The sequence below is a fragment of the Salpingoeca rosetta genome (genome assembly GCF_000188695.1).
Source record: "Salpingoeca rosetta unplaced genomic scaffold supercont1.22, whole genome shotgun sequence".
NCBI classification, from domain to species: Eukaryota; class Choanoflagellata; order Craspedida; family Salpingoecidae; genus Salpingoeca; species Salpingoeca rosetta.
In genome coordinates this window covers 846,778-860,287 of record NW_004754912.1, presented here as the reverse complement: position 1 = coordinate 860,287, position 13,510 = coordinate 846,778, and the positions used below count along the sequence as shown (strand labels likewise).

Genomic DNA, 13,510 nt, shown 5'->3' with positions numbered 1-13,510 from the left:
TACACACACACACACACACACACACACACACACACACAAACAGACACAGACACAGACACGCAGAGACAGAGACAGACACAAACAGACGCACACACACACACACACACACATGCAGAGACAGAGACAGGCATGCCAACCTCCGTCGCCGTATTCTGGGAGCTGGTCGCGGGTGATGGCGAGGTCGCGGTCACGGTCAATCTTCCAAAACGATGTGTAGATGACATAAAAGTGCTCGTAGGAGAAATACTCCGTCTCCTGCAGTGAGTGGCGACAAGTTGAGCGTGAGCAGTCACGATTGTGGCCATGTCCACCGCAATCTGTTCGCTTTCACATCAGCATCCACTCACGTGCACACGCCTCCACAGCCATCCACAGCCATCCGCGCACACGCATGTTCACAGCAGAGAGCGTTGCACGGACGTTGTTGATGTTCGGGTCGTCGCCGAGGAGTGTGAGGACAGAGAGGAAGGTGCTCTGGCGCAGTTCGCGAAGGGAGATGGCGCGAGACCACGACCTGGCGGCCGACAAGAGGGTGAGGAGGGGGAGGAGGAGGAGGAGGGGAGGAGGGGAGGAGGGGAGAGGATATTCGGTTTGATGAATGAGATACGTGCAGTCAACCAAGCACAGGCACATCGAGCATACAGACATAGGCAGACACGCACAAACACAGACACACACGCACACAGACAGACACATACACACAGAGACACATCGAGCATACAGACACAGACAGACAGACAGACAGACAGACAGACACACAGACAGACAGACACACACACACACAGACAGAGCACATTGCCCCCCTCCCCCAATGGCGTGCCCACTACCTGTTGACGGTGTAGAAGATGCGGGCGACCACGGTGTCCACATATCGCGCGTGATATTCTGGCGACTGCATGAGAAAGTCCAGCCCAGGGTGCGTCTCAATGACGTAGTAGATGAGCCTGCGTAGGTGGTGTGGCGCCAGCGTGTTGCCCACCGGGTTGAGGATGTGCATGGCCTTCTCGTGCGCCGTTGGATACCGCGACCGCAGTGGCTTCCAGAAGGCGGCAAACGCCGACGACGGCACAGACTCGGGCAGCTGCTGGATCGGGTTGTCCTCGGTCACGCCGGCGCCGAGGCCACCGGCAGTGACGGGCTCCGTGTTCACAATGTTGAGCCGCTGCGTCACCGCGCACGCATACAGCATGTCCGCTGCCAAATATGTGGGTAGGCCACACACGCGGCAAATCAGCTGGAAGTCGTCCAGCGTCACCGTCCCGCCCTGGCAGAAGGCGGACTCGACCTCGCTCATCATGTCCTCTTCAATTGGCAGCACAATCTCCGCCGTGAACAGCTGCGGAAACACAAACCCGCTGCCGCCGCTGTCGTCTGTCGTCTTCTTCTTCTTCTTCGCCACCATCTGAGACTGCGCCTCTTGGTGTTGCGCTCGCGCCTCTTCGTCCTCCTCCTGGTCTTCCCCTGCCACCAAAGAGCGCACTTCATCACTACTGCTGCGACTGCTTCTGCGACTCGATGGCTCTTTGACGTGCTGTGTTCCGTTTGCCTGCTCTTGCTTCTGTGCGTGCTTTCTCCTGCGACTGTCGTCCTCGTGCAGCGTTTGCTCGTCCTCTTCATCGCCCCATCCGCCATCACCATCGGTATCGCTGCCACTGCCGCTGCGCCGCTGGCGTTGCCGCTCGTGTGCTCGCTGTGCGCTAGCCTGCTGCTGGTGTTGCTGCTGTTCCTCTTCGTCCGTTCTCACTGCACGTTGTGCGCTGTCACGGTCACGGTCTCCCTCGCCTCCCCCACCTCCCTCGTCACTCGTGTTGCCTGCAAAGGCACCTTCTTTCTCTGATCGCTCCTGGTTGACCTGCACAAGGGACGGCTGTGCGTGTGGGCCATCCTCTTCGTCGCTGGTGGTGATGGCGCCTTCCCGCTTCAGCTGCCGCCGCCTCTGTCGCATGCGAGCGCGCTGCTCTTCCTTCTCCTTGCGAGCGTCGTCCCCGTCGCCTTGTTGGTGGTTACGCCGGGCACCCAGGATGGATGTTGGCGAGTGCGTGCGCGCATGGCCGGAGGCCGTGCTGCTGCCACTGCTGTTGTTGCTGGTGCTGTTTGGCGACCGGTGCGCCCCCGCGGAGTGGCTGTGGTGGTGCGAGTGCGGGTGTGTTGGCGGCAGCAGTGGCCTTGGCACCGGAGACGGCGGCTGGGCATGCAGCGTCCACTGGTTTGACAGCAACAAGGACACCTGGTGCGTCCAGTGGGCTCGCACTGCGTCATCACTCAGCCACTCCACCAAGAACTGCTCCACCTTGCCCTCCGCATCCCCGCCACCAGACATCATCTGTGCTGCTTGCCTGTCTTGTTGCTTGTCTTGTTGTCTTGTTGCTGGCTGTCGCTGGGGCTGGCCGAGCGAACAACAACCCAACAAGCCAACAGCAACGGCCCGCGACACCACAAAAATACGACCACCAATATCGCACAAACAACCCGCACAGACAGACAGAGCCGAGCAGGGGGAAGGGCGACGACTGCGATTATGTTGAAGCGCTTCCAGTTCTTTGACAAGGATGTCGCCACCCGAGCAGATGGCGTCGCCTTCAACGCTCTCGAGGTCTGACCACTCAAGCCTGTCGCGTGGTGTTGAGGGGGGGGGGGGTGGTGAAGGAGGAGGGTGTTGTTGCTGTTTGAATTGGCGTGACACAAATACGACCAGCTTTGTTGTCCTCGTATCATATCCACACACAAACACACACATACTCACACATACATGCACACACACGCACACGCACACTCACACACATCCATAACACACTCATACATACACACATACATGCACACACACACACACACACACACACACACACACACACACACACACACACGCACACTCACACACACACACACACGCGCGCGCGCGCGCATTTTCACACGCTCTCCTCTTTCCCCACATTTACGTGCAGGGCATCAACGTGGCACACGCCACGAGTGGACGCGGCATCATGTTCTTTGGCAGCGCCGAGGGATACATTTGCGCCGTTACAAAGGAACTGGAGCACTTTACCTTTCAAGTCCACGACGCGCACTTGATGTGCATGATCCAGCTCAGAACGCACGGCATCGTCGTTACCGCAGGCGTACGTTGCACACGGACATGTGTGCATGCGCTCGTTTGTGTGTCTGTGTGTGTCTGTGTGTGTCTGTGTGTGTCTGTGTGTCTGTGTGTCTGTGTGTGTGCTTGTTTGTGCTCGTTTGTGCTCGTTTGTGCTCGTTTGTGCTCGTTTGTGCTCGTTTGTGCTCGTGTGCGTGTTCTGTGTGGATGTGTAGCTGTGGGGTGTCCGTGCGAAGATATGCGCGCGTACACACAGGACACCTTTGCTGAATGTACTTGTGTTGCGGCTGCAAGGAGAAGGTGGCGTTAGCTGCCATTGTTCCATGCTCAACTCAAACACTATATGACTAACACCAACTCGAAACTCTCGCACGCGCAGCGTGATGAAAACACTGGCCCGCAAACGGTCAAGGTCTGGAGCACCGAAAAGGTGAGAGCCCAGACGGACAGTGGACCTGCGCTGGCGTATGTGTGAACGTGTGCTTGTATACTTTACTTAGATCAATGACCAACGCACTGCAATGCATCTGATGCATTCGCGCCATTGTATTACCATCTAACCCACCCCCCCCCCAACCTCACACACGACCGACACATGCTGTTAGGTGGCCGGTGGCAACATGCCGACGCTGCTGCGGACGGTGACGCTGGCGGCGAGCATGCCGGCCATCACCACCATGGCCGCACACGAAGGGCTCAGGCACCTTGTGCTCGGCTTTGTCGACGGCTCTGTGCGTCTGGTGCAGGGCGACATCACGCGTGAGCGGTCGTCCAGCCGCAGCCTGCGCGAGCTCTTTCGTGAGCAGGCGCCCATCACGGGGCTTGGCTTCCAGCCGGCACTGGACCACGTGTTCCTGTTCATCACCACGGAGGTGGACGTGTACGGGTGCAGTCTGGACCCGAAGCGGCCCGCGGAGAAGCTGACGACGACGGCAGAGGGCATGAAGTCGCACGGCACCGCCCTCAACTGCTTTGCCATCTCCCCAGACGGCGCGCTCTGGACGGAGGGCGACAGCGTACGTCAGCGCGCGTGTAATTGTGTCTCTCCGTGTGATTGCGAGTGCATGTCTGGTTTGTGTGCATTTGTGTGTGTGTGTGTGTGTGTGTGTGTGTGTGTGTGTGTGTGTGTGTGTGTGTGTGTGTGTGTGTGTCGTGCGTCATGTGCATGTCTGCTGCGTGCGTGTGCGCGCGCGTGTGTGAATGTGTTGTGTGCATGCCTGTGTAACTGTGCATCTGTGTTCGTGCGTGTGCATGTCTGCTGTGGTTGCGTGTTGCCGCTTTGTTTTCATTTCAGCACTTTTGTTTTTGGTGTGCTCTTGCCCACGCGTCACTGCGCGCCTGACACTACCAACCCTCTGTCGTGTGCTGCGTGCGTGTACAGGAGCTCAACATGTTCCTCCCGGAAGGGCGCGGCAAATCCCTTCCCTTCCCAGGTCCGTCACGCGTGTCTGGCAATGTTGTACACACACACATGTGTGAATGTGCGTGTGTGTGTACGGTTAACTGCTGCAAGTGCGCACCTTCTCTATTGCAGCTCGCCGTTCGTTCTCGCTCCACTCATGCTCACATGTGCACGCATCCCCTCTCCCTGTGTGACACCCCCCCCCCTACCCCCCAAGGCAAGAAGCTGGCGCTGCGCTTTTTCCGCAATTATCTGGTGATTGTGCACAAGCAGCAGTCTGCGGCGCGCCAGGACGACTACGCCGATGCCAGCATCTCGCGCGTGTGCTCCGTGACCGTCTGTGATCCTCAGAACAAGTTTATTGCGTACGAGACGACGTTTGATGACGTGCGCCACGTGCTCTACGAGTGGTCCTCCATCTTCGTCCTCACAACCCAGGGCAAGGTGCGCTGCGGCTCATGCGTGCGGGTGTGCATGCGTGTGAGTTTGTGTGTGAGTGTGCATGCTTTTCTGTGTATGTGTCAATTTTCTCTCTGTGTGTATGTATCTGCATTTGCACGAGTCTCAAGCGCCCTCTTGTTCGTCTGCGGCTGTTGCAACTGTCGCCGCCCCCCCCCCTTCACCACCACATCGACCACCACCACCACCACCACCACCATCACAAACTCGAACGTGACAAACACGACGAACCATGGCAGCTCTTCCAACTGTCTGAGAAGGACTTTGAGAGCAAGATGGAGTATCTGTACAAGAAGCACAGCTTTGAGATTGCCATCAGCCTGGCCAAGGAGCAGGCCGGCCCAAACAGCGAGGACTCAGACACCCTCGCGGAAATCTACACCCAATACGCCAGTGAGTGAACCATGAGTGGCATGCACGGGGTTGGGAACAGCCGGCGTGTGCCACAACTTTGCCGTCTTCACACCACATCACCATCGTCTTACCCATCACAACTCAAGTTGTCACAGCACATGTTACACCGTCCAATAACCCACTTTGCCACAACGCACACACGTCAACTCACCACAACGCACAAACCGTCACACACACACACACACACACACACACACACACACACTCATCTCGCACGTCAACTCGCTCCAATTTGATTCACTGCAATGGCAGATGATCTGTACAAGAAGCGCAACTTTGACGATGCGGTGCGGCAGTACATCAAGACCATTGGAAAGCTCGAGCCCTCCTACGTCATCCGCCGCTTCCTCGATTCCCAGCGCATTCACAACCTGACGGAGTACCTGCAGGCCCTGCACGACCGGCAACGGGCAGACAAGCACCACACCACGCTGCTGCTTAACTGCTACACCAAGCTCAAGAACGTGCAGAAGCTGGACGAGTTTATCATGACAGACAAGGAGCTCAACTTTGATCTCGAAACAGCCATCACGGTACGTTTACGTGCCCTCGAGTGTGTGAGTGAGAGAGTGCGTGCGTTTTGTTGATGTGTTGTGCGTGTTGTGGTGTGGTGTGGTGTGCATGGTGTGTTTTGTGCGTGTTGTGTTTGTGTTTGTGTGTGTTTGTGTTTGTGTTTGCGTTTGTGTGTGTTGTGTTGTGTGTGGTGTTTATGTGTGTTGTGTTTGCGTGTGGTGTTTATGTGTGTTGTGTTGCACATGCAGGTGTTCGTTTGCTGCATGCATGTTCAACAGTTCATTTCACGACAACAACCCATGCCGTTGTACTCATCACTGTCATTTTCATGTTCAGGTGTGTCGCCAGGCCGGCTACTACAAGCACGCCCTGTTTCTCGCAAAGCGATTTGGCGAGCATGAATGGTCAGTTGCTCGTAATGATGTGCGTGAATGTGCACGTGTGAGTGTGTACATGTGCGCGCGTGCATGTGCATATTCGTGTGCATGTGCATGTGTGTGCGTGTGCATGTGTTTGTGTGTGGGGGGGGGGTTCACTATGCCTGCTTTCCACGCTCATACGCCTGTCTCCGACGTGCCACTCACCTATTGGCGTTTGTTCAGGTACCTGCGCATCCAGCTGGAGAACGTGCACAACGCAGCGGACGCCCTCAAGTACATTGCCTGTCTTCCCTTCCCAGAGGTGCTGTGCTGTCGTTGTCACCCGGCATGGTTCTCGTGGTGAAAACTGTGTACGCTGAAAGGAGGTGCACCCACAACACACACGCACATACAACACAATACAACAACAACAACAACAACAACAACAACAACAACAACAACAACAACAACAACAACAACAACAACAACAACAACAACAACAACAACAACCAACAACAACAACAACAACAACAACAACAACAACAACAACAACAACAACAACAACAACAACAACAACAACAATGCACTGTGTGGCACTCGACACCTCGCCAGGCGAAAGAGAGCATGCAGCAGTTTGGGAAACAGCTGGTGGCGGCACTGCCAAACGAGGCCACGGAACTCCTCAAGCGGCTGTGCACAGACTACAAACCAAACACAGACGTCGACGGTGAGTATGGATGAGTTGCATGGATGGTGGACGTGCTGGATATATGCATTGGTGTGCGCAGCAGCCGTCTGCAGGTGCCCGAGTTTGCCCCACTGCTGCCCCTTTTTTCATGGAACCACCTCACAGCAACCCTCATCGCACATCCACGCCACGTTACATGGCCAAACCCTGCCACCACCATCAGTGTGCAGCGGTGGCGGGCGCAAGGGCCGGCGCAACCGCTCCAAACCACCAGCGGACCCCGAGGACTTTATTCAGCTCTTTGTCGACAACGTGCCCCAGCTCAGGCAGTTCCTCCAATACATGGTCGAGGTGCGCTGATGTGACACTTGTAGTGTTGCCGTGGCGGTGACATTGATGGTAGTGGGTGATGGCGACGGCGACAGTTGGTCGCTTCTCCATCTCTCTGGCTGCTTTCCACGTTGTGTGGGCGGTCCCCTTGTTGTTTCGTGCTCCACTTCCGCCGCCTGATCTGCCTGCAACACCTGGCCTTCTGTGGCTGTTTTTGCCCCACCACCACTCCACTCTCTTGCTTGCGTGTGCAGAACAAGAGCGACATGAAGAAGGCCGCTTACGACACGCTGTTGGAGCTGTACTTGCGTGAAAAGCCAGGTGAGCACACCCCTGCATTTCGCACACTCGCATCTAGTTCTGCTGTTCGCCTTCCCTCTGCCAATAACAACACAACACAACACACACACACACACACACACACACACACACACACACACACACACACACACACACACACACACACACACACCCTCCCTTGATATCACATGTTGCCACACCATCATTTCTCTCACCCCCGCACCGCCCTCTGCCCCTGTCACCACCGCATTTGTGACCACCGCCTGTTGTGGAATTATTTTTTTCGGCAGCGACTGCTGCGGAGGAGGCGGACCGCGACGCGCGGGTGATGGCGCTGCTGCGAAGCCACGGCAAGTACGACGAGTACCAGGCCATGATCCTCACGCAGATGTACGACTTCAAGGAGGGCATCCTCTACCTCTTTGGCCGCACCAAGCAGTACCAGCAGATTGTCCGCTACTACATGGAGAAGAAGGCTTACGCAGGTGCGTCGCGTGCTGGTGTGGATGTGGATGTGGATGTGGATATGGATGTGTATGTGGGTGTGGATGTGGATGTAGATGTAGATGTGGATGTGGATGTGGATGTGGTGTGTTCCACTGCTGTTCCAGAAGCGGCGCACCCTCGATGCACTATCTCCCTGCGGCTCAATGGCTCCTTTCCTCCATGTGTGTGTGTGCGTGTGCGCGTGTCTGTGCATCCACCAGATGTGATTAGCGCGTGCCGGACGTACGGCGCTGCGGACACGGCCCTCTGGGTGCAAGCGCTTGAATTCTTCGCAGGTGAGTGTGGATGCGCTTGTGAACCCTCTTGTAATGGCACGCAGTTGTGTGCGCTTATTTGAGGGCGCTTGTGGGTTTGAAGTACACTCGTATGGTGTTGCGGCTCGCTTTGGAGGTTTCATTCACATGCATGCACTTCCTCAAACGCCTCCCTCAACACTGCTCTGATGCGTGGCACCACGCTTTCTCTCAGGGGACGAGGAAGGCTGCCGCAAGTACATGAAGCAGGTGCTGGAGTACATTAACGACAACAACCTGCTCCCGCCGCTCATGGTCATTGAAATCCTCGCCCGAAACGACATGGTCACCCTCGCATCCGTCAAGGTGAGGTGCACGCCACGCGCCCATATGAAGAATGATACTCGCGCGCGCGTGCGTGCGTGTGCGTGTGTGTGTTGTGTGTGTTGTGTGTGTGCGTGTGTGTGCGTGTGCGTGCGTGTGTGTGTGTGTGTGCGTGCGTGTGTGTGTGTGTGTGTGTGTGTGTGTGTGTGTGTGTGTGTGTGCGTGCGTGTGTGTGTGTGTACGTGTGTTGTATGCATGGCCACGTGCGCGTGCGACCACCACCGTTTCATTGCTCACCCCGCCATGCTTACACTACCTACCGCCCGCTACACCTCAGGACTACTTTACGAAGCGGCTCAACGACGAGATGAAGTCCATTGACGGCGATGAGCGCCAGATCCAGCGCGTGAGTGCAAATCTGAAGTAGAATGTTCATGCGTGCCAGCCGCCCTGCTCGTGTGCGGCAGCTGTGACCTTGTGTGCGAGCTTCTTCTTGCCTTGCCACTCACCGTCACCCTCTGCTCCCGACCAACTGATCGCGCTGTATTGCATGCACAGTATCGTGGCAAGAGCGAGGCGATGCGGGCAGAGATTGAGCAGCTGCGAACACAGGCCCGCGTCTTCCAGGTGTGGGGGCTTATGGCATGGGTGTCGTGGTGCTAGTTTGGCGGGGGCGGTGTCATAATGGTTGCACGCAGTGTTTGCACGCGTTTCGCCCACGTGCACACCTGCGCAGATTGAGCGCCTCACATATTCCTGTTCTTCTGCTCGTGCTCCCTCCCTCTCCGCGACTACCAGGACAACAAGTGTTCGCAGTGCCCGCGGCCATTGACGCTGCCCGTCGTGCATTTCCTGTGTGGGCACTCGTACCACTGGGACTGCATCCCAAACGAGAACGAGTGCACGCGGTGCCGCGACGAACACCACATGGTCATGACCAAGCTCAGGTCCCACGAACAGGCCGGCCAAAACTACGACCAGGTGTGTGTGTGTGTGCATGTGTTTGTGCATGTGTGCATGTGTTTGTGCATGTGTGTGTGTGTGTGTGTGTGTGTGTGTGTGTGTGTGTGTGTGTGTGTGTGTGTGTGTGTGTGTGTGTGTGTGTGTGTGTGTTTTGGATAGAGGGTGACGGAAGGCCGTCAGAACCCCTTTCGTCTTGCATCTCTTCACGTTAATGTCTTATCGTGCGTAGCCCACCCCTCACCTCCAATATTTCCTCTCCCTCACCTGCGCTCACACGTCACACGTCACACGTCATGCCATCATGGGTCGTGCTTATGGTGTGGCAGTTGTCGAAGCGGCTGGACGGCGCAAAGGACCGCTTCTCCGTCATTGCAGAGCAGTTTGGCCAGAACATGTTCCACAAGGTACGCCCACAGTCTCCACGTATTGTTGAGATGTTCGTGACGTTGCTTGTTTCGCGGACAAGGCGACGTCGCCAATGTGCACGACCCACTCGCTTCTCATGCAGAAACATCTTGCTCCACCGTCATATCATGCTTTGCGTTTCGCCCCGCGAATTGCACCTGCACTCGACACGCTGGCCCTCCCCTCACGCGTTGTTGTTTTCTCTCCTGTGCTGCCAGCCCGTGACGTTGCCTGAGTCTGCTGTGCGCTCGCACGACCACCCGACGAGCACCCCTGCCCACGCCCCGCCATCATCGTCATCAGCGGCAGCACGCCGTGGCGGCGGCGGTGGCGTTGACGATTCGCACATGTACGGTACAGGGATGACCCCGCGTGGTGCCGGGCTTGACACGAGCGACGTTGGCTTCAGCACGGGGTTTTCGCCCATGGGCGGCGGCGGCGGCGGCGGTGGGATGCGGCGCGGAGGCATCGACCGCCACGACGACGTCTGGGGCGCACGCGGATTCTGAGCTGGGCGTGTTGTTGATGGTGGTGGTGGCGATGGTGGTTATGTTGATGGTGGTGGTGGTGCTGGTTGCAAGCAAGCAAGCAGGGTGTGTGTGCGTGTGTGTGTGTGTGTGTGCGTGTGTGTGTGTGTGTGACGTGTTCTTCATGCCATGTGTGTTGAAAAGTTCGCGCTTTTACTGTTGTTGCTCGCACACAATCGTCTTTCGTTATTGAAAACCAACCATAGTTCTTGAAAAGGAACAAGAGAAAAGCACACTGTTCGAGAGAGAGAGGGGGGGGGGTGGGGAGCAGAAGACAGGGCTATCGAAGGGGCAACGCAGACCACAAGGGCTCAGACACAGATAGACGCAGGCAAAGATAGACAGACAGATACACACACAGACACACACACAGACACACAGACACACAGACACACAGACACACACAGACACACACACACACACCCAGCGCGACAATTAGCGGCGTGGGGACGCGGAGTGGCGGCGGTGGCGACGGCGACGGCGACGGCTGTCATCGCTGCCACTGCTGCTGCTGGATGAGCTTGAGCCCGAATCGGAATCAGACCCACTCGACGACGACGATGACGAGCTGCCACTGCTGCTGCTGCCACTGCTGTGACGACGGCGACGGCGGCGGTGTTTCTCAGCGCTGTCTTCCCTCACGTCGCGGCTGTGGCGGCGGCTGCCTGACCGCTGGCGACCACCGCGTCGCTCTTCACTTCCGCCCACATCTGCGCGGGCGTCACCGCCATCACGGGCGGCATCAGCATCAGCATCAGCATCAGCATCGCCACCGTCACGGGCAGGGCGCGGGCTCGTGCGCACCTCCTCAGCGTCACGCGTGACACGTGCATCATCATGTGCGCCGCCATGCTCGCGTTCTCCACGGCGGTCGTCGCTCCGGCGCCGCTCATCGCGCTCATCGCGCTCATCCCGGCTGTCACGGCGGTGGCGGCGGCGGTGGCGCGGGGGCGTGCGGCTCCGGCTCCTGCTGCGGCTCCTGCTGCGGCTGTGGCGACGGTAGCGGCGATGAGAGCGCTCCTCACGCTCGCGGGCCCGCTGCTCGCGCTCGGCCTTGCGCTGCTCATAGCGCTGATGGGGCGACGGTAGCGGCGATGGCAGCGATGCAGCGGCGAAGGAAGTAGGAAGCGAGGTAGGAGGAAGTGAGGAGGCGGACAAGACAGAGGACGGCACAAACATGGGGGAGGAGGAACAGCAGGGGGAAAAAGAAGAACATGGCAGCGATGACAAGGAGCGGAGCGAGGAATGGCAAGGGGTGAGATCATTGACATCACTGAAGCGTTGCTGATATTGAAAGGGGGATGTGGGAGCATGAACAAACGGACGAGCACACACAGAACGGGGGAGAAGAAACGATCCACAGTGTTGACCACCAATGCGCATGATCACACGTACCGCCTGTCGCGCGGCACGGCGCTCTTCGCGGCGCTGCTTCTGCATGTCCTCGTTGAAGGATTCGCCGTGTTGGAAATCGGAGGCGATGCCAAAGGCAGACTTGAGGCGCTCGTTCTTCACCTGGTTGGCAGCCGCCTCTTCATGGGTGCCCATATGCCTGCAGCCAATGGAAGGAGGACGCGTGAGCGCGCGAAGCAAGAAAAAAAGCACACAAGCAAGCAGCGGCGTAAGCAAAAGCACGCAAGCAAGCAGCGACGCAAGCAAAAGCAGCCACGTGCATGTTCGTACACACACACACACACACACACACACACACAAAAACACACACACACACACACACACACACACACACACACACACACACACACACACCGAAACCTTACTTTCCGTGCTTCTGGATGTTGGCGGCATGGAACTTCTCGAGGAGCTGTGCACGATACTCGTCAACCTTTGCCTCAATCTCGTCCTCTGTGCAGCCTTGCTCCGTCATGGAATCCTCCAGCTCTGCGCACTTGAGTTCAATCTCGCGGCGACGGTAGTGGTCGAGGATCCCCTGATCAGGCGCGCGTGTGAGCGCTGTTGGGATGGCGTGTGGTGGGCCACCAGGCTGGTGTTGTTGCTGTTGTTGCTGTTGCTGCTGTGGCCGTGAGCGACGGATCATGGACATGTTCCGCTGCACATACCCGTTGGTGCCACTGCCACGCGGCGTGGTCAAGCCAACTCCGTTGTACATCTTTGCCTCTTTGTGTTGTGGTGTTGTGGTATGTGTCTTCTTTGGAACTGTGAGCGAGTGTGAGTATGTGCGTGGTTGCTTGCTGTGTGGGGTGTACGTGTGGGTGTGGGTGTGGGTGTGGGTGTGGCTGTGTTCGTTCACCCTCACACGCTTGTGTAGATGTGAGCCAGCCGGATTGATGTGAGTCTCTCTGACAGCCACAGGCTGCTGTGGTTGTCGTTGTCGAGTGCTGCTTTTGTTGGTTGTCTCGTATCTGCGCACGATCTCCACCCAGAAAAAAATAAAAAAATAAAATTGATTCCATGCAGACGTGGTGGATACGTCGTAACTTTTTCGTTGTGTGTGGTGCGCACACACTGCGAGAGAAAAGCGAGCGGGTTGAAGTGAAGCAGACCATTTACTGCAGGCGCTGGTGTCGTGTGCGGTGGAAAAGGGGAAGAAGAAGGCGAACGCCGCTCTCTGAACTGCTCTTTTGCTTGGTTGGTGTGCTCGCTTGTCCAGCGACGGCGCAGGAGCACTGCACGCTCTCCCTCGTCTCCTGGATTGATTGGAGGGGTGCAGCTTGGGGAAGGGAAGGGTTGAGTGCTCTTGAAACGCCGCAAGCGCATACAATTGGTGGTGGTGCACCGGTTCTCTCCGCCTTCGCACCGTGATTGCCATTGATGTGAGTGTGCGCTTCCCATATTTGTGGACTGAGCACGGTCGTCACAACATAACCGTCTGTGTGTGTGATTATGTTGGGCCTGACAGAGAAGCATACGCACGACCAACAGACATGCTCATGACGTTGTGGTTGTGTGCACGCTCTCCCTGTTGTCATTGTTTCGTGCCATGCTTACCTTCTCAAACACACTCAACATGCGCCCT

The 13,510-nt window shown here is 57.2% G+C and overlaps 3 protein-coding genes across 3 annotated transcripts in view; 1 reads left to right on the top strand and 2 right to left on the bottom strand.

Moving 5' to 3' along the window:
* The window catches only part of PTSG_07435 (uncharacterized protein), a 4,827-nt gene extending 2,397 nt beyond the window's left edge, over window positions 1-2,430 (bottom strand). Inside the window, exons 1-3 of the mRNA XM_004990879.1 lie at window positions 828-2,430; window positions 421-514; window positions 138-255 (exon numbers count right to left, since the gene is read on the bottom strand). Of these exons, the coding sequence (XP_004990936.1) occupies window positions 138-255; window positions 421-514; window positions 828-2,323 (1,708 nt within the window). The 5' untranslated portion in view covers window positions 2,324-2,430. The remainder of the gene's footprint in view (window positions 1-137; window positions 256-420; window positions 515-827) is intronic.
* A 20-nt stretch (window positions 2,431-2,450) lies between these two features.
* PTSG_07434 (uncharacterized protein) lies at window positions 2,451-10,625 on the top strand. The gene is made up of 21 exons (XM_004990878.1): window positions 2,451-2,593; window positions 2,943-3,116; window positions 3,471-3,521; window positions 3,697-4,107; window positions 4,473-4,524; window positions 4,711-4,937; window positions 5,192-5,345; window positions 5,619-5,899; window positions 6,216-6,283; window positions 6,482-6,560; window positions 6,851-6,965; window positions 7,150-7,277; window positions 7,511-7,577; window positions 7,847-8,041; window positions 8,264-8,338; window positions 8,532-8,662; window positions 8,958-9,026; window positions 9,179-9,247; window positions 9,419-9,601; window positions 9,910-9,987; window positions 10,207-10,625. The coding sequence occupies exons 1-21, from the start codon at window positions 2,519-2,521 to the stop codon at window positions 10,495-10,497; spliced, it is 2,973 nt and encodes a 990-aa protein (XP_004990935.1). The 5' UTR covers window positions 2,451-2,518; the 3' UTR covers window positions 10,498-10,625.
* A 27-nt stretch (window positions 10,626-10,652) lies between these two features.
* On the bottom strand, window positions 10,653-12,912 carry PTSG_07433 (Srrm2 protein). Its single transcript, XM_004990877.1, has 3 exons — window positions 12,294-12,912; window positions 11,911-12,067; window positions 10,653-11,586 (listed from the first exon to the last, which is right to left on the bottom strand). The coding sequence occupies exons 1-3, from the start codon at window positions 12,641-12,643 to the stop codon at window positions 10,951-10,953; spliced, it is 1,143 nt and encodes a 380-aa protein (XP_004990934.1). The 5' UTR covers window positions 12,644-12,912; the 3' UTR covers window positions 10,653-10,950.
* Window positions 12,913-13,510: the final 598 nt, after the last annotated feature.

What these genes read in the sequence shown, in the direction of transcription:
- PTSG_07434 (XM_004990878.1), top strand. Translation starts at nt 2,519, where the DNA reads ATGTTGAAGCGCTTCCAGTTCTTTGACAAGGATGTCGCCACCCGAGCA. An exon ending in CCGGCCAAAACTACGACCAG is followed by an intron (nt 9,602 to 9,909) that starts GTGTGTGTGTGT and finishes ATGGTGTGGCAG; the next exon opens with TTGTCGAAGCGGCTGGACGG. An exon ending in GCCAGAACATGTTCCACAAG is followed by an intron (nt 9,988 to 10,206) that starts GTACGCCCACAG and finishes CTGTGCTGCCAG; the next exon opens with CCCGTGACGTTGCCTGAGTC.
- PTSG_07433 (XM_004990877.1), bottom strand. Translation starts at nt 12,643, where the DNA reads ATGTACAACGGAGTTGGCTTGACCACGCCGCGTGGCAGTGGCACCAAC. An exon ending in AACATCCAGAAGCACGGAAA is followed by an intron (nt 12,068 to 12,293) that starts GTAAGGTTTCGG and finishes CATTGGCTGCAG; the next exon opens with GCATATGGGCACCCATGAAG. An exon ending in GCCGTGCCGCGCGACAGGCG is followed by an intron (nt 11,587 to 11,910) that starts GTACGTGTGATC and finishes TCGCCCCATCAG; the next exon opens with CGCTATGAGCAGCGCAAGGC.